We start from the raw sequence: 20,878 nt of genomic DNA, 5'->3' as shown, positions 1-20,878 counted from the left end.
ATCGATTTTCTCTTATCTAGTCCCTAAAATTTCATCTAAGTTGGATTCATTTCTCTACAAATTAAACTACCTGATTTGAAAAAGTAGGTCATAATCAGGAAGAAAAATTATTTTTCTACCATGGTAATATATTGCCCCTACTTTCATAACAGATCCATTTAGAAAATCAAGCATGCAAGAAAATTAGCTTTTTCTGTTTTGGAATATTTTTTTAAATGTTGATCAATACTTTCAGCATAAAGAAAAATCGTTCTTTGGAATGTGTTATAGTTTGTTATAATTAAGCGTAGGTTCACAAATTTTAGTGATTTGGCAATTGGTAAGGTCTAGAACATCATTTTAGTATATTATGGAACTGTTATGCGAGCGTATTCCAGCCCTTTTACAAATCTACTCGCATAACAATCCCATACAGAATATGTTTTGCTCACCAAGCTAATTTCAAAGACTTAAATATGATCATTTCTAAACTTCTGAATGTAATTTAAAAAAAGAAACATATTTGTAGGAAGATGTCGTTGATTGAAAATTGTAAGTTGAATCCTATCATTATTTTTAGTTGTTTCTGATAGTTTTTCTCACAGGATGACATTCCTTCCATTATTTTAGACTGCCTTCAAAACCAGTGTGCATTATTCGACATCAAGTAAGTTGAACGATAAATAAAAGGATTATTTCACCGAAAGAAACATAGTAAGGTAACTACATCCGTTGTATTTCACATATAGGACTGTTATGCGGGTATATTTCATAAGGGTCAGACACGACTTGGTATTTTTTTAGAAATTTCTAAACGAATTTTTTTTAATGTTTTATATTGAAGTCCAATGTTCAAAATGACGAACTGTCAGGTTAGATGAAAAATGATTAAAAATTAATTAGGGCTGTTTTTTTCCTGAAGGCTGTTAAAACATGAACATCAAAAGAACAATATTAAATTGATAAAAAGAAGGAAGCCTTGCGTTAAAAGTGTAAAACGGCGAATATGTAAAACCAAACAATATCAATAAATGTAACACCACAATAAAAGGTGGAATGCACGATATAGCAAAATTCATCATTTAGAACTTTCGTTCCGCAAACTGTGGACAGTAGAAAAATTATCAGCAGGGGAATGACACTATTAGAAACAAAAATGCAGCGGTGCAGTTGACTGAAAATTTACTATATTAGATGAATAACCTAAAGCCCAGCAAATCATTTTCTATCGATACTTTAAAAAATGTTAGCTTTATTCAATTTTTGCAGCCAATTGGGTTGGTTAACGTACTACAACAAGGATGAGCAACCCGCGGCCCTCGAGGCATGTTCGTGCGGCCTGCGAAGCTCATCTCAAATTAAATTTATTTCACGATTTTTTTCTACAATAGATTGTTAATTATCATAAATTAGCGGTCCCTACAAAACCAAGAAAAAAATGATATACCAACAACTTGATATGCACGTCACTTTTTTGCATTTGCATTTGTCCCATAATCATCCAGATTGTTGACTTTTTTGTAGGACTTAAGCTTTTCATTGAGTTCTTTCAAAGGCATAGATGCAATATTATTTGTTGAAAAAACGTAATACTTAAAAAAACGTAAACGTAATATTAAGTATTATTTTTCATTTTAAGCTAAGTTAAAATTGTATGATGAAGTAAAATATTTTGTTCTTGATTAATGCTGGAAATAAGGAAAGTTTTATTATAAAGACTGGGTGAACGATTATAGATTTCTTATCGACATGACTCAGCTAAATTCTGATTTTTTGACAAAAAAGTATCTGTAATGCTGTGATTGAACCCAAAAACTTTGTAACGAATGCACAGTGGAGCAGCATCTTTTTGCCTATGTTTCAATAACTGATCTTGTATGGAGTTTTGGATACAATCGATCTTTCATAACTGATAAACCAATAAGCCTACATAAAAACCATATAAGGATTCAGCGCCTCTGAATAAGTCAATATCAGTTCTGAGATTCCTGCACCTTGAAAAAATGTGAATTTTTTGTCTTGTATAATGTATAACGCCATTTTCAGAAATTTCATATGCAAATCATACCAAACATTGATTAAATTGAGTGATTTTACTTCAAAATTAGCAGTCTATATTACCAAAGTCATAGTCAATCAACCATAGAAAGCTTATTAAAGAGGAATGTAAGTTAAACTGATATTTTTTTTGAAATCTGTAAGAATTTTCCAGAATAAAAAATGTAAACTGTAACTTTTGAAAATCTAGTTAAAAATCTGTGAAATTATAAATTTTTCATGATTTTGAAACCGTGCTCATCATCTCAATGCAACGATCAATGATCAATGAACATCAAATTAAAAAAATCACCGTTTATAGAAAAAAAATTGAGGCTTCACGATAAAATGAAAATAAATTGTGAAAAAACTTTTTGAAAATATGTACAGAAAAAAATGCCATGGTTAAGCTCCATGAAACTTTGGAAGTGAAAAAATACCATTGCATCGGTTTGAGTCGAAAAAGGGATTTTCTCAGAAAACGGTTCAAAACTTTTTACGAACCATAGAAAGACTTTCAAAATATTTCGTTATAAATAAATAAAAGCAAATGATTTTTTTGTACAAAATGATAATCTCTTTACATTTCAAATCAATTAAAACAATTAAATCATTGAAAAATGATCAAGATTGAGTGATGAACCTTTGCAATTTCGGCTGGTTTATTCACATTAATTTTTTTTAAATGTTTATGCGAGTACAGAAATTTGTTTTAATTATCCTTTTCCAGTTTTGATTTAGTCAAATAAATGCCGTTATAAAAAATTACGTAGAGCTCTGCAAACTATTATTACCTAAATTTTCTTTTAATGCGGCCCGCCGAAAGAATTTCAAATTAAATGTGGCCCGTTGCTTCAAAATGGTTGTTCACCCCTGTACTACAACATTAAAACTGTGTTTTTGGTCACTTTTAAATTTCTTTTTTTTTTTTAATTTAATCTAAATTTACGTTAAAAATTATCCTATTGACTCAATTAGTTAGTTTAAAACAGCAAAAAAAAACATTTTTTTTCTTAAAACTACCATAAATGGGCCAATCAAACAAATTTTATGCTCATATGATAAATAATTTTATTTGTTTTTTTTTTCGAATTAAGTGATTTATTTTAAATCATTATTGTTTCAACCGTCTGATGCACGAACTATGAAAGCAGTAACACTAAAAATTTATACAAATTAAGTCGAAATTGTTTTCAATAGTTTTATTTGATTTAAAAGTATAACAAAGTAACAATTTTCAGAAAGTCTATTTTTTTTATTTAATGATTGCTTATTCAGTTTTTGAGGTATTTATATAGTTTTGTAGGTTTAACAATAAAGAATTAGGCTTAAAAATATGAGAGTACAAAATACCCTTTATCTATGATTTATTGTGCATTGATATGTTGTTAAGAGGGGTTCTAAATTCCTTTTTGATTTTTTTTTTCCGGGAATAGGATGATCAGATTTCCCGATTCCCGCAAACACTCTATGTGTCATTTACTTCTAATTCCATTTATTTCATTCGCAGAAAGTTGTTTTCATTGATTAAATTTTGTATCTTGGATGAAAAGCTTCCAAAACCTAAAATTTTTGTTTTCGTGAAAATCCAAATTCAGTGTTATTTTTTTCAATTTTGTGACGCTAATTCACATTACTTAATTAAATAATTTTTCAGTGCTATCTTTGAAAACAAAGTACTGTTTACCTATTTGCATTTGGTACAAATTCGAACCCAATAATGCCACTGACAGTTTAAAAACCCAAACGAAAATGAAACACTAAAAAAGTATGTAATGACCATATTGGCAAGCTTGAAGTTATCTTTGAGTAATCGAGAAGCTCTGATATTTGTTTTGAATATTATTTTTCTGTGATATTATTCTCTTCCACGGTTATTCCGCTTTTCCGTCGGGTTTTCTACTGACCATTTCTGTTTATATTATTGTTAATGAACATCGTTCAGATTAATTGATCACTAAATATTTAACATGTTCGAAAACTGTCTTACCTCGAAGAAAATGTTCGAACAAAATTCTGAACAAATAATTGTTTGTTTGGAGAATTCATTACATTCAAAGGTTGAAAATAAACAACCTCGATAACCGAAAACATAAAATTTTCACATTAATTCAATGTTGAACAGTTGAACTCTGTAAAAGGGCTGAAGGAAAATTTTCCCTGAATTTTGCTCAAAAATTTGAAAGCTCTGTTTCAAACTCAGACAGCCCCCACTTCATTGTTGCCACGCTATCTGACGCTGTGCAATTTTTCACAACATCCTGCTGCGGTTAATCACACTTTTTTCCTACACCCGTGGCCCAGACCGAACTCCCGGAGATGGTATCGCGAACGTTCTGTTAGAGTAGGAACGGTACCGTTACGGATAAATACGAATGTTTACTTACTGGAGTGAATCCTGCCGGATCTGCTTCCGGGCCCGCACGTACATGGCACTGGCGATGAGCCCGACGACGAGGACCAATCCGAGGGCACAGGCGGCGGCACCGAGCAGGGCCGGGCCTTGTGGGGGTGCAATTTCCGCTGCCGGGAGTCGATGCCGCGGTGGGAAGATACCTAAATTGAAAGAAAGCAGCCAAGGGAAGAAAACGCCACCAAGCGAGAAAGATGGAAAGAAAGAAAGAAGACAAGGCATCAGTAACGTAAGGAAGCGCCAGTACAGCTAGTGAGAATTAATGTTCAATTAGGGAACAGCGTGCGCTCCGAAACTTGTTGAGAATGCTGCTGCTGTCTTTTTAGAGTTTTTCCTCCGGTTCTGTCTGTTCTGGTTTCATTCCACCCCCTAGGAGGGTGAGCATGGCATCTCAAATTTTCTGGAGATGATTAGAGGGCAAAATTGTAGGTGGCTTCGTGAACAATTTGGGTTCGATCATTTTTTGAGCGACAAGTTACATTTTTCGACACTTAGTAAAATTCCTTGGATTTGCTGAAAACGTTTCGTTTATATCTAATACAGGAATAACAGGCAAATTTTTAAGGTTTGGTAAGGATTTTTAGGTATGGAATGAAAGATTACGTAAAAGTTGTTAGAACTTTGTTCAAGAGGTTTTTTTTATCGATTTCAAGTTTTTTCAACACCTCTTAAAATATCTTGAGAAAATATCTAATAAAAACACCCTACAGAATATGAATTTCAAAGTTCCTTTGAAAAGATTTCGGCATTGAGGAAATTTATATATTTATGTAATATATTTTTCAAATGCATATTGATCTAAAAAAAAAGCATTTTGAATATTTTAAGTCGAATTGCTCTGAGAAATCTTAAAAATTTCCCCGACTAAAAAGTTAAAATTTCAGTATGGGAGAGTGGGGAATCATGGGCCACTTTTTTCGTTGTTCCATAACTTCTAACTATTATAAAAGATAAAATGAAAATAAAAAATGGTATGGTTTTCTACAGTATATTTTTTAAATTTTTAATAAGTTTTTTCCCCAAATTCTGACTGTTTGAAAAAAAGCAATATTTTTTGGATTTTGAAAAATGGTGGGGAATCGTGGGCCACCAAATCCAAATTGACCAAATAACATGCAAAGTTTATGAGTTGACCCAAAACTGTGATTTCCTTCTTTATTTCGTTATTTTAAAGCAATTTCAGAAGATGAAGTAAAAAAAAGAGCTGTGTATGATCGCATAGATTCCAAAACCTGGATCGCGAACGTTTTGGCAAAATTCCTTATAAAGGATGGACAAAATATTTTTCAAAACTCTTCATTTGGCATAAGAAAACTTTACAGATAGGAAAAACGTATTTTAAGTTCTGAATGTGTGTAAAAACATAAAAATATAGGTGATTCAAGATGTGTGGCCCACGATTCCCCACAAGCTATGATTTGCAAATTGGTTGCTTTTGTGTGACTTATTGATGTTTCATCAAAAATTCCTCTTCCACGTGAAATATCATTACAAAACTAAGATCATAAGCGTATGAGCATATTTTTGTTAAGAACTTTAGGTTCCCCATCGATGCAATTAGCGGGTGTTTTTTTAATTATGAAAGTAAATTTTTTTAACTTTTTTTAGCTTGATCAATAAAAGAAGCATATGATGCGTATTTAAGTCAACAGCATTTAGAAATATATGCTCACTCAAAGCGACTACGATGACAGTTGGTTCGAGATTTTTATCTCAACACACATCTGAGATATTGAAAGTGGCCCACGATACCCCACTCTCCCCTACCTATTTTAAAATGTTTTTATACCTACATATTATAACTATGTTCAGGCAGGTGCTGAACGATTTGCATTAAGTGTCTAATTTTTATTGACAATTTTCCACCTCAAGTACTTTTTTCTTGCTGTAAGTTTATTAATAAATCATTCTTGACAAAACATGTCTTCTAAAATTGTATCCGAAGATACTAAAAATTTATGATACCCACGTAGGCATTGCCCATTTCTGCAACACCAAGTGTTTGGATTTAGGAGTGTAGACTGTTCTTGAAAAATAGCATTACAGGGTAAAATATATATGAAATATAATTTTCATAAAGCTTTCGATTAAAAAACCCCCAATTTTAAATAGGGCTCCTGAACATTGTTCCAATACAGGAAAAACAAAGAAACACGGATGTTTTGAGCAAATGTAAAAAACAAAAAAAAAACATTCATATTAAGGCTGGAACAAATATAAACTTCTTCTTTTGTCAACCCCCCCCCCCCCCCCTTTGAAATTTCCATAATCTCGAAGGGGGGAATAAATAAAGTTTGAAATATATTAGGTAAATTCCAAATAAAAATTCAAATATCCGAAAGATTACATGACTAAGAACCAAATTTTGGAAGATGGAAATGAATTCACATTTTGCATTCTTGATTTTATTGAATTTTTCGATAAAAAAATACATGATTTATAAGTTTTATGCAATAATATAGTATGCAATTAGGTTGCATATAAGCTTTCGTGCAATTTATTCCAGTTTATTTGTTTTTCGCATTATTTTTTATTGTCCCCCCCCCCCCCCCCCCCCTCGCGATGTTCCAACTCCGAGTGACAAAAGAAGGATTTGAAATTTATACTGGCCTAATTATAAACGAGACTGCAAAAAAAAGAATCCTTAAAAGCACTGAAATTTAATATCTTTAATATAACATGACATAGAACGCAATTTCGTCATGTGAATATACAAAATTTAAAAATATTTGAACCGGTTACAGCCCTGAAATTGAATCACACTAATATTTCGTGACACAGGACTCGGTTTTTTTTATGTCAAATTCCGTCACATACACACTAAGATTGCAAATTTTCCCATCGGGATAATGACTCTCCGAACCACAGGAAAGTTGCTTAAATTGTTCGAATTTCGTATGGGAATCCTCCCAAATCCCGGGACGCTTCATCTCTCCTGAAATCTGGGACAATATTTTAATGAATGCACAGGAACTCGAACAACCTTCCTGTATCACGGGAAAACTTCAGCCACCTTCAGCTGTCAACCGTTTTCTGTCGCGTTTTTCATAGTTTATCCTTTTCTATCATATGCGTGATGTACTGTATAGTTTCTGCTCGAGCGGTAAATTAACAGTCGTTCTGTTGGCGGGAGTTGCTAAAAGTTTGGCAGGAAGGATAGTTGCTATGGATCCACTGACGAATTGGATTAAAATCCGTGTGCATCATCCGGATCAGATTGTGAGTAATTTTAAAGAATACAATTAAATTTGTTTCAATGTTGATTTGATTCGCAAAGTTCATTATTGCAGCTTTCGAGAATGAGGCTAATCGGACGCAAGATACTTTCCCCCGGTGTGGGATCTTATAGGCCACCACCCCGGAACCCAAGGTCTTAAACGCCAGGTTCGCACGGCGTCTTGGTATGCATAAGTGTCAACCAGCAATTTCGTAAATATATTAACAATATTTTTTTATTTACAGATTAAGTGTCCCGCCTGTGTTTTGTATTGCGATTAAGATGTGTCCACATAGCTTAACAATACTTTAAAATGAGAAAAATGTATTGATAAACATTTCAAAATAAATTTCAAACTATTTGCCTAACAATTGTTTTTGTTATTTAATAGTGCATTTGGGATTTATTTTAAAAATAAAAACGAAAAAAGCGAGAGAAAAGACTTCTCAATTAACTGAAAATCTCGGGAGAACGCCTTTCCGAACTCACAGGTCGATTTGACAGTTGTTTTCCTGAGCACTTTTTCTGTCCCGAGATTTGTCCTGTAATTTCAGCTGTTGAAAATACAGGACAAAATCGTCCCGATCACAGGAGAAAAGATTAAGTGTGTATGATGCTTATTTTAAGTTACATCATATGTGATGTAATTTTAAAAATATTTTTCGTACACATAAAAAATAAAAATCCGTAATAGCACTGAATCATAATTTTCTTAAAATAACATGGGACAGAGTTTGAATGAAATAAAAAATAACATAACACTGAACGCAATAATGACATGTAAAAATACAGACTATCGAAAACAGGCACACAAAAATGTGAACAAAATGTTGAGTTAAGTTGTGCACTTTACCAAAAGTTCTTTTTACGAAGTTTTCACGACTGGATATTGTTGATGTTCTGGAAGCTGCCTCACGTACATATGTAAATATTTGTACTGCCATCGAAAATCTTTGCTTTTTGACGATAAACGACCATGTAAGTGATTTTTACTGGTGTTCCTAATGTTTACCGGTTTTTATTGTATTTTAAAATTCGAATTGTTTTTATATAAAATTGTTTATATATAAATTAAAAAATTAAACAAAATTCCAATGGGAAAATTTCTCAGAAATTCAAAGGCTTCAAAATTTTTATCACTTTCATATTACATGCCTGCGAAATTTTTCAGGTGTGTAGAGTCATTTTTAATTTTTTTGATGGTTGGCAGCACTGCCGTGTTGATAGTGGCAAAATTTTTAGTCTAGGTTTAAAATTCTGAAATTTACCCGAATAGTTGCATTTTACATTGTGGGTTAGCTAACTGTTGTTAAGTTTTCAACCTATGAAAGTGAAGTGTTGTGTGAAATCAAGTTAAAAAGTGTATAAAACTCGATTAAAAAATTCCAAGTGATAGAATTGCGAGGGCTGGTGCTACGCCCTCCGGCACGAACTATTTATATTGTTATGCAGCGTAATCTGATCTGGACTCCCCGGAACTGGATAAATTCCTGGTTCAAGTTTAAGATAAGTATCTGCTTTCCATTGCTTTCCTCCATACTAGTTTTCCTTCACCTGTTAATTCTTGTTTTTGTAAATATTTGTTTTAAAAGTTCACAATCTGAGCCAAATTTTTGGAAATGTTGGCGAATTTAATTTGAACAGCAACCCGTGAATAATTTAATCACATGAAAGATTGAACGCAAGATAAGTTGCAAGAAAAAGCTCACTCCACCGAAATATAATACTACGAAGCTTTTTCATCTTAACGAAACTAAATGAAGTATACATTTAGGCGTTTACCACCCACGAACAGCTAAAACTTTAAATCACCAAGTATATAAGTTGCAAATTCATCAAAGTTATCAAAACATCAAATACCTATATATTTTTTGAAATGATTTAAATTAAAATATTGATATTTTACAAAATTTGCAAACTCAATTTAGTGACATGCTTCAAAACAAATAAATAATATTCTAAATTTGACCTATTTTGACTTGCTTTTCGTTACAGCTGCACTTAGCATTCCCACACTGCCACAATATAAATATTTTCTGAGATTGCTGTGGCTGTGGCTTTTTGTGCAATCAAAAATTAAATGAATCTAATTTTTAACTAAATCTTTTTTAACATCTTCATCAATCATAAATGTTTTAAGTACTTTTTAACTTCGTCATCAATCATATTATTAAATTTTTGAAATCATTTTACAGAATTTCATTTTCAGACGTTTCAGGAAAGCTAGCAGTTTAAAAAAACTCATACAAATTAATGGTATGGTGAAGAAATATTCCTTATTTTTTACCTTTTTCTTTTTTTTTATCTTAAGTACATATATTTCAAATACATTTCATTCTTCATATTTCAACCTTTCAACATTCAGCAACAGCATGTATGTAGCTTAAAAAGCTCGTTCATAACAGCAGTTTTAAAATAGGACAGGGAACCACGGAATAAAATATATTTCAACATCTATGTATTGGACACCGTATAACTCTATCTAAAAATCATCAATTCAATCAATCTATACACTAATGCTGCTAATAAAACTGTCTTATGAAGGTTTTAAATATTTTTTGTATGTAGTTATTTTTTAACGTGTTTTTGCATTTATTCTGGAAAAACAAACAAATAACTTGTTTTTGCATGAAAATATTCGAATATTTCTTTTCTCTTTCTACATCTTTTGAAATTAAAAAAAATGTCATTGATTCGTCTCTAAATTTGTTTTTCGATACATTGTATGAATCTCAAAAATAAAATATAACGTTATATTTTATATGGGGTATAAATAACTAGCTATTCTTAAAAAAATTTGGAATTAAATTCATTTTTGACTGCTTCTTTCTATTGAAAAAACGACTTTTTAGATAATGTTATGAAATGTTTACGATGCAGATTGGCGAATTGGAACAGGAATTTAATAGAGACAGTTCAAAGGTGAATCTCAGCTAAATTTCTTTTAAAAAAAACTCTTTATTTTCAGCATCTCGAATGAAGGATGGTTTAATAGTCTAAATTGTAACTTGTAATGTACTTTATGTTTCCCATATATTCACACAAAAATAAGCAGCATCATTGAATCACAGCTTTTTTTCATTGTATTGCCATGCCACGAATCAACTTCATCTTTTGGAAAGCATGGTTGGTACATGGCGTTTAATATATTAATATTTTATTACAGCTTCAACCAGTAGAATAGTCGCCCACAAATCAGATATTAAGTGGTAAAGTAGGATAGAGTGAAAAATAACATTTTGTTTATAAACGTTACACATTTGAAAAGTCAAAAAAAATGTGCATTTGATTTATTCTTATTATTAATTTTCAAAAAAGAGTTTGTGATATTTTAACGATACTTGTGTTTCAGCTCCCTCAATCAGCATTTTAATATTTTTTTCATAATTTTATTTTGTTTTTTTTTTTTGTTTATGAAATTATCTTTTTCCATAATATAATAATAATCATAAATGTATACCACCGTTAACTAAATACACGTCTATCTTTTATTGGATATGTTAGGGTGCTATGTTTATATAATAAGACAATTATATTAATATAGTACTGAATATGTCAACAATAAGAGATGGAAAGTCTAATCATAATTACATGGCCCATTTGGTCATGTGACTCTGATTGGGCGGGGCTTATTGATAAGGAAAGTTACCTCGGGATGTGCAGCTAGGTCTCTGTCATTCTGAAATGGGTTTCTGGAATTTCAATAGAGCTAACACTACCAGCACCCGCAATTGAACAATTTTAATCAAATGGATTAAAAATGATTCTTTTGCATAACATACCTGCCAGTTCAGGGGGTCGTTGGATGGATCACACACACACACACACTGCGAAATTTTTCAGGTGTGTAATGTTCTACACACACTGAAAATTTTGTGACATATGACGCTTCTTTTTCATTAATGTGTATAACTTTACAGATTTTTGTTAACTTTTTTGTTCTAAGCTCTTCAATTCCAAAAAGTTGAATGTTTGTTTACAAGAATATAAAAAAACTGATATTGTTTAAATTCTAAATTGCAACATTCACAAATACATAAATAAACTATGAAGACCAAGCTTCATTAAGAAACATTCAAATGTAGAAACAGTTTGTGTATCTCATACAAACTTTAGACATAGTTGTTTTTAATTTTTCGAAAACTTTTCGTGTTGTTCAATTTTACCACAATAATAAAACTTCCGTAGTTTTTTTTCAGTTCCTTATAAACCATTATTTTTCTTAGGTAGATCCAAGCATCACAAGATAACAATCCTCTGCATGGATATATTTAAAAAAGCACTTAAATTTTCTCGCTCATTAAATTGCATTTTCCTTGATATGAAAGGCTGTTGAAGCCGATCTGTTTTACAAACCGTGGACAAAAATTAATGAACGAAAAAAACCTCTGAATGCCAGCCTACCTCCCAGTGTGGTGTTGGGCACGGAAAAACATTTGTGCAATCCATCACGCTGTCGTTGTTGTCGGCGGCGTATTTTCCTCAAATTAAATAAAGCAACTTCGGCCGGGTTTGCTAAGAAAAAGGCGGCCCAACCAATCCTTGTATAAACTGTTGATTCTTCCCTTCTTGTTTCCCGTATTTTCCAAACATCTCCTGCTGCTCTGATGAGTAGAAGAAGCCAAAGAGTGCTCCCCTGTTGGTGGAACCAAACTTTCCATTCTTGCTCCACTAACAGCTTTCGATTAACATTGTTGTTGCGGGTTTCATTCATTTTTTTTTTTTTTTGGTTGCTCTTGCAGCAACTCCAGATGGAAAACGGCACCCCGTCGTCGTCAACTTCTGCTTTGGCGTCGTCATCGCAATCGCCTCCCCATCTTCCTTGAATGAAAAGCAAGTAAGTAAGTACTTAGCATATCAGGAAAAGTGGTAAACAGAATAAATTGAATTTTATCTGAGCCTGAGTGCTGCTATCATACTTTCAATTTTTGGAGAGCTACTCTGCTTGTTGAGTGGGCAAGTTTTCGAGAGGCTCTCGAAAACCGGAGGAGAGCATTGTTTGGGGAATTGTTATTGATGAGTTTCGTAATGTTTGACGTTGGCTTGGCTGACTGGCTGCCTGTTCCGGATAATGTGTATCTTTTCGGGCAAGCAAAGACAATCTCGTTTAGGTGTGAGTAAATTTAATTATTTTGGCGATGAAATTGATAACAAATTATGATTGCCATACTTTGGTAGAATTTCTCGGCATATTTTCAATTAGTAACAAGTCCAGAACAAATTTGAAGCCAGTTTATTGTATTAAAATTGTTTCAAAGCTTCTCATTCCATTAAACATTTTCGAATCTGGCATTTTGCAAAGCATTCAAAAAATCGATTTTTGGAATAAGATCAATAAGAAAAAATTTTAAAGCCTGTAAACTATTAAACGAACCATCTAAGGCTTAAAAAACCCACGGGTAGAAAATTTCACATTTTTCTGACTTATCTTTTACACAGCAAAAAGTATTTCCTGTAAAATTACGCAAATGTCCTGTAACAAAAAGGAGCAGGACATTTACCGCAATTTAACAGGTCGAAAAACAAATTACGTGACATTTAATTTTCAGTGTACAACTTTTTTACAAGACATTTGCTGAAATAATGACTGAATCTTCGTTAACTTTCAAGGAAAACAATTTAAAATTACAGGTTTTGTTAACTACAGGCTGATTTATTTTAAAAGTTGTGGTTTCAGTGACACGTAATAGTCAAAATTTTTTTCTGTGTATAAGTAACTAGCTGATTTTACCCGGCCTTGCTCGGGTTCACAAAAGATATTAATCAAAATGAGTCGTTTGATTTTTCGAAATGTTGGAAGCTTTATATTCATCATTTTAAGAAATTGAGCCCATGTTTGGCCACGTAAGTTTTGTAAGTCTTTTAAAAGTTTTTATTGAGATTATTCACTGTGTTTATCGATTTCATTTTTTTAGAAGAAGCTTATAGTTTTAAGGATTATGAATTGAATTTCAATATCATTTCCTTCTTTTCTATCACAAAAAACTTTAATCTCTTTTGGAGACTATCCCACTTTTCAAGATGGATGATCTCCCTGTACAATGGTATATTTAAGTTTTATTTGATAAAAATTTCTAAAAACACTTCCGAACCTTGTTGAACCATGTTTAAGACTCATTTGGCATGTTTTAAATTGTATGTGTGCTTTTTTCGCTTTTTTAATTTAACACTGTTTTTCTTAAATGTTGAAAGTTGCACTAAAAGTTTCTTGGAGTTATCGAAAAGAAATCATCTCTGAACCGAAATAACCATTTCAATGTTATGGAAATGGTCTTATTTGAGTTCCATTAATTATTTTGAAGAGTGATCAATGTTAAAATTCTTTGAAATCATTTGTTTGAACTCGCAGTACCAAACGGTTTTTTTCAAAATTGGATGGTAGAATTGAACACATTGATGACCAAAAATAAATTAAAAAGTATAAGTAAATTGGCAAATGAAATAGAATTGTATAAAACTAAAAACCTCAGATTGTATTATATAATCAATTTTCTTATCCCCCATTTCGATTCCCCGACGGCTATCAAAGCGTTGAAATTGCAGCCTTCAACATATAACTCTGAATCTAATGATTTTTTCTTTCTCTATAAGGAATCCTAAAAATTTGAAAATGGTTGGTTAAAAGCTGGAGTTTATGAAAATCGGTTCATTAGTTTTTCAGCATTCAGTCCAAATAGTTATTCAGCTGAAGAAGCCAATTCACTGTTGACTGTTCAGTTCACTGTATATCCTTGTAAACTCTCAAAACCCCCCAGTGGGGCGGTAGGCAGCACATTGAAAATCACTACAGTTTTAGTCAATATATTCTTTACATGATAGTTGTATTTTTCAATACAAAATGTTGGCTCTTTATTGCATCCAAATATCTCGTACCGGTACCACGTGTTTTGAACAGTAGAAGAAAAAACACCCGCCAAAATTTTACCTTTCAAATCTTTGATTCTCAGCAAGCTTTGATTTGCTTTCCAGTCCATGTGAACTCTTGATGGTCGTTTCTAATGCCTGGCCCATGGTGATGGTGAAAACAACCCAGCCAAAGGGAAAAAAAATGGTTCTGAAAAATGGGTGCCATGACTTTTGGTTTGTGGGAAAAAAACGAAAGTTCTATGGGAGGGTCCCTTTTCTCAGGTGGGAGGGGCTCGAAACTATTACTAAAACCTTCCCATGGTCCAAACACATAACTGTACCAAATTTCAGGCTGATCGGTTAAGCGGTATGGATTTGTATAAGGTGCATACAAACATATATAGTCCAACTCATCTTTATATATTAGAAGAAAGATGGTGTTACACATAAAATCGCTTCCACATTTATATATAAGACTAGCTGACCCAGTGTGCTTTGCTACACCTTCCAAAAATAAATTAAATTTGATGAAATAACTGAAATCAAGTTTTATTTCCTAGGAAGCATTTCAAACTAAATTTTAAATTCACAGAAATATATCTCGTAACCAAAAACATCTCATGTTAAAATCTTGGTAATAATTCTTTTCACTTTTAGACATGACACATAACAGCTCGAAGTGATGCCAAACAGCACTTGTCATGGAATAAAATCTGGCGACTTTTAATACAAATTTTAATGCAAATTACTATATTTTTATTGGTTCAAGAAAAAGGTGCAAATTAAATTCATATGGATAAGCTGCAACCTAACGAATAAAGGAAAAAAGTGGTTTTTAAAGGAGAATTCAAATATGTTTGAATTTTGTTATTCGACAGTTTCACAGTCATTTTTTGTGTTGAGGGTTTTTAAGACTTGATTTAAACTTACTGACCTTATCTGTTCATTAAAATTCGATTGAAAAAAAGATTTTCTTAAATTGAATGAAAAAAAAAATTCGTTCATGCTTCGACGGTGGTATGAATATTTTCTAGAAATTGTTAATGTAATCATCACACAAAACCTTAAAAAGATGAGTTTTGCGCCGAGAAGGATAAAAGTTATCAAAGTTTCTTTTACTTTTACATTTCAAATCAGAAACTCCGGGGCAAGTGCAAAAGAACTTTTATAAGTCTAAGAAAAATATGTATATCTTTTAAAACCAAAAAATTTTCGTTTGTTGCATAAAAAATCAATTCTCAACAAACTCTTGTTGAAAGTAAAGCATGCAAAAATGTTGACAAAAAGATATTACTAAGTTTACATTTGTCTCGTTTATTGAGGTAAGTTAAAACACAATGCTTTTTCTGAGCTTATTCATAGATGTGTAACATAGTGTAAAGGCTTGGAAATGAGTTTAATACGTGTTCCTGTTTGTTTTATCAAATTTCATTGATATATCTGCAGTTTTCTCCCACTGAAATATCAATCACAAAAAAAAACTTTTCAACAAAAAAGCTGATCAAAAGTCTCTTTTATGTAGCCAAAATATGTAAAACAAAAACACACTGTTTATGTAAGTACGTACTTGAATTGTGTGTATCAAACAGTACTGTTTTTTCCCATATAATCTAAATATTTTGAAGGACAGGCTCTTCTTCAGTTCATGTGTCTGTTAATTTCCATCGGATTTCCATTATTTCATTAGCATCAGTATGAAATTCATATTTTTTAGACAACAATTGGTGCTTTAATTTACCCGAAATCAAAATAGTTTCAATTTTTAAAATCATTTATATGGTTTTGATTCGATCGGCAAAATATCAATCTTGATCTCATCTAGGCATCATTCATTAATATGCGCTGTACAAATGAGCTAGGAATCAAAGAGAAAAAAATCACATCTAGGCTTCATAGCGCCACCACGTGCATTAATAGTATGCCTGGTTGAGAAATACGCGCCCAAATGTTCCCACTAATAAGTATGCTATGCCATGGTTACTATCCTTTCGCGACGTTTGCTCGCGACGTTTGCTCGCGACGCCTCGACCTTGGAGACGAAAAACAAACCGCCCAAAGAAAAGAAAATCTCGAAAAAAATGGATGCCATGACTTTTATTTCATACAAATTATTACAAATTTAATTATTACGGATAATTGATTAACTTTGTGTTGTTTTTATTCGATACTAGCTGACCCGGTGTGCTTTGCTACACCTTTCAAAAACAAATTATATTTTCGGAAATTATAGAAATTTTTTACTGTTTTATTGGCATTATTTTGAATCAGTTGATAACATATAATTTAAAATCAATTGAATTGCAATACTAAGATGACTTAAACTTAATTTCTGAATCTTAATCTATAAGTTCTGATCATTTCAGAACTCATTTCAGCCCTCCCTTCAGCCCTTTAGTCCTCCCTTTCATCCCCTGCTGAATGGAGGTTGTGGTCTTTAATAATCATACCCATTTTTTTCGAGCTCAAAAATCCTCTTATATTAAATACAGTTCCACTGGTTGATAATTTTTTAAGCTTTACATTTATTCTTTTTCCTTTTTTCCTTTCTTCCCCTCTCTACACTGTAAAGCGTGAGGGTCTATAACAATCGTAGAAACATATCTCGTAACCAAGTACCTTTCCATGCCATATTTGTTTCCATTTATTGGCTTCGTTAACAAAAATTGAGAACCTATGCTAACAAAATTGTATTGGGCTCACCTCCCTTCTCCTATCTGCATACTCACTGGAAGGAGGATAATGTGTCAGATAATCATAGAATCAAACCAAAATGGTTTTCCATGTTAAGTTTTGTCCATTTCTCGGATTTCGTTAAAAAAAAGTAAAATATAAGCTGAGGAAAGCTTCCCTTCCTATATTACCAATTCTATCCTCCTACTGCAAGAAAAGAATTGTTTCACATAGAAAAAATTCTCGTAATTAAATACCATCCCATGCCAAATTTAATAATATATTTGCGTAGTAAATTCTTGAGTTATGCTTAAACTTGAAAAAAAAACCATCCTCCCGTTCTCCCCATTGAAGACTTAATATTCATAAAAATATTTCTCGTACTCAAATACTTTATGAAACCAAATTTGGTTTCATTTGCTCAATTAATTCTCGAGTTATGCAAAAAATTTGTATGGAAGCCCCCTTTCCCCTTTATATCTTTCCGCTGGAAAAAAGGTTGCGCTCGTATGCAAATACCCTCACATCCTAAATATGTTTCCATTTACTCGATCAGCTATCCAGTTATTCTCAAAATTGTAAGGGCGACCTCTTCTATCCGTTTTCATCTTCCTCTTTGAAGGAGTGAGGGATACCAAATATCCATAGAAGCATTTCTCGTACCCAAATATCGTTCCATGCCAAATCTGGTTCCATTTGCTGTTGTAGTTTTCAAGTTATGCAGTTAAAATTGTATGAAACTCCCCTCCCTCTTTCATTTCTCCCCGCTGGAAGAAGGAAGGGGTCTCAAACAATCATTGGAATATAACACGCTCCCACATTACCGCCCATGCCAAATTTGGTTCTATTTGCTTAATAAGTTTTTGAGTTATGTAAGAAAATATAAGAGAGGCCCCCTCCCCCCTTTATATCTCCTCACTGGAAAGAGGTAGGGGTCTCAAGTAATCATAGAAATATTTTTCGTGTCCGAACACCCTCTCATGCCAAATTTGGTTCCATTTGCTTTATTAGTTTTTGATTTATGTAAAAAAACATTTCAATGATTATTTGAGGCCCCTCCCTCTTTCTATTGTAAAGAGGGAGGGGCCTCAAATAATCATTGAAATATTTTTCGTATCGAAATATCATCCCATGCCAAATTTGGTTTCAATATCTTGATTAGTTTTCGAGATATATGAAAAATGGTAATGTAGACCCCCTCCCCCTCTTCTGAGAAGAGGGAGGGGTACCAAATATTCGTAGAACGTCCCTCGTACCCAAATATCACCACATGCCAAATTTGATACCATTTACTTGATTGGTTCTCGAGTTATGCAAAAAATTGTCTTTTGTTTGGGAGGCCCCCTCCCCCCTTCATGAGAGAGGGAGGGGTCTCAAACCATAATAGGGACCTTCCCCGGCTTCCAATACCTCCACCTGCCAAGTTTCACGCAAATCGGTTCAGTAGTTTCCGAGTCTATAGGGAACAGACAGACAGACAGACAGACAGACAGACAGACAGACAGACAGACAGACAGACAGACAGACAGACAGAAATTCATTTATATATATACTAGCTGACCCGGTGTGCTTTGCTACACCTTCAAAAATTTTGAAACTTGTGGTACCTAGTTATTTAACTTGTTATTTATTTGCACAAAATTTTAAGTTCAATTTCAATATCATTAAATTTTTTTTTCAAAATGAATTTGCAATTTTTTGATTTTTAAAATCTTAATTATTTTTTTTAAATCCGTGTTTTAATCCTTTTTATGACTCTGAATTTCTTTGCTTAAAAAGTTTATAACTTATGCCAAAATATTTTTTTTATAAATATGAAACTTTGTCAAACTATCATGTGAGCATTTTCAGTAACAAAATAAAATCATGGGACATTTATTCTACCTATCCGTTCTCGAATTATCATACGAATTACCCCCATTCCTATATCCCTAATTGAAAGAAGGTGGGTCTCATAACATCAGAAAAACACTTCTTGTATACAAATACGATCCCACGTCATATATGGCCCCATTCTTGATAAGTTCTTGAGTTATTCAAAAAATTGGTGTCCCTCTCCCTACTGTATATCTCCCCTCTGGCAAGAGAAGGGGTTTTCAAACCATCGAAGAAACATTGCTTGTACACAAATTTGCTCCCATGATAATTTAATTCTATTTTCTCGATAAGTTTTGGAAATATTAAACAAATTTTATCAATGCCCTCTTTTCCCTCTATATCGTTCCACTGATTTGTGGTAGTGATGCTAAACTACCGGAAAAAACATATCTTGAGCTCGAATACCCTCTCATGCAAAATTTGGTTTCGATTGATTTATAAGTTGTCGAGTTATGCTATGAAATTTGTATCGGAGCCGCTCTTCCTACCTATCCCCTACCTGGAAGAACAGGATCAAGATTGAACATTCCGTGTATTCAAATACACTCCTATGCCAAATTCTTCCCCAGTTGCTAAATTGAATGATTGTTCCATTTGTTAGATAAGTTTTTGGTTTATGCAAAACAATCATACATATATGTCCGTCTTCCCTAACTGCATTCTCAATTGAAGGAGAAAGAAGTCTCAAATAAGCTAATAACCATTTTACGTATTCATGCCAAAGCTTTCCCATGCCAAAGTTGTTTCCATTTGCTGCATTAGTTCTCGAGTAATGCGAATAATTGTAAAGGAGCCCCCCCCCTCCCCCTCTCCTTCATATCACCCCACTGGAAGGAGGCAGTAGTACCAAATATTCACATAAACCTTCCCTGTGCTCAAATACCCTCTCAACCCAAATTTCATTTCATATGCTTAGTAAGTTCCCGAGGGATGTAAAAATTATATGGGAGGACCCTCCCCCCTTAAGATTTTCCGACTTGAAGGACGAAAGGTTCTCAAAATATCATAGAAACATTTATCGTAATCATATACCTTCCCACGTCAAATTGGGTGCCATTTGCTTGATTATTTATCCAGTTATGCTAAAAATTGTAAAGGAGCACCCTCCCCTCCCTTTCTATATCCTCACTGGAAGGAGGAAGGGGTACCAAATATTCATAGAACTATTTATCGTACCCATATACCCTTCCTAGCCAAATTTGGTTTCATTTGCTCGAGTAGTTTTCAAGCTATGCAATAAAAAAGTGGTTAAAGCCCCCCCCCCTTCTTCCTATATCTCCACTGGAAGGAGGGAGGGGTTTGAAATAATCATAGAACCATTTTCCGTATTCCACTACCCTCCTATGCCAAATTTTGTTCCATTAGCTTGATTAGTTTTCGAGTTATATGAAAAATTGTAAGATAGCCCCCCTCCCCCCTTCCTATCATCCCACTGAGAAGAGGGAGGGGTACCAAATATTCATAGAAATATTCCTGGTTCCCAAATATCACCCCATGCCAAATTTGATACCATTTGCTTGATGGGTTCTCGACTTATGCAAAAAATTGTCTTTTGTTTGGGAGGCCCCTCCCTCCCTTCATGAGAGAGGGAGGGGTCTCAAACCATAATAGGAACCTTCCCCTGCCTCCAATACCCCCACCTGCCAAGTTTCACGCAAATCGGTTCAGTAGTTTCCGAGTCTATAGGGAACAGACAGACAGACAGACAGACAGACAGACAGACAGACAGACAGAAATTCATTTTTATATATATAGATATAGATTTTTATTCGATATAAACCGATTCGCATGCCTATAGAATATTCTAAAAATAATTTCATTTGAATTGTTTTGGTCAT

General features: G+C 33.1%; 1 protein-coding gene and 1 long non-coding RNA gene across 4 annotated transcripts in view; one reads left to right on the top strand and one right to left on the bottom strand.

Annotated features, from left to right (window-relative positions):
- The window catches only part of LOC129758738 (tyrosine-protein kinase RYK), a 441,697-nt gene that overhangs the window by 215,898 nt on the left and 204,921 nt on the right, over positions 1 to 20,878 (bottom strand). For both annotated transcript variants that reach the window (XR_008740054.1, XM_055756340.1), the window contains exon 6: positions 4,404 to 4,572. Coding sequence is in view for 1 of the 2 variants with exons in the window: in XM_055756340.1 (XP_055612315.1) it covers positions 4,404 to 4,572 (169 nt within the window). In the remaining variant the exon portion in view is untranslated. The remainder of the gene's footprint in view (positions 1 to 4,403; positions 4,573 to 20,878) is intronic.
- Positions 7,359 to 8,074, top strand: LOC129758740 (uncharacterized). 2 transcript variants are annotated; one of them, XR_008740056.1, is made up of 3 exons: positions 7,359 to 7,648; positions 7,720 to 7,830; positions 7,892 to 8,074. It is a non-coding gene; the product is annotated as an uncharacterized LOC129758740 (long non-coding RNA). The 2 variants fall into 2 exon arrangements; XR_008740055.1 differs by having other exon boundaries at positions 7,707 to 7,830.

This window comes from Uranotaenia lowii, chromosome 3 (genome assembly GCF_029784155.1).
Source record: "Uranotaenia lowii strain MFRU-FL chromosome 3, ASM2978415v1, whole genome shotgun sequence".
Lineage (NCBI taxonomy): Eukaryota > Metazoa > Arthropoda > Insecta > Diptera > Culicidae > Uranotaenia > Uranotaenia lowii.
Note: the sequence above shows the minus strand (reverse complement) of the source record. Positions and strands in the feature narration are given on the sequence as shown.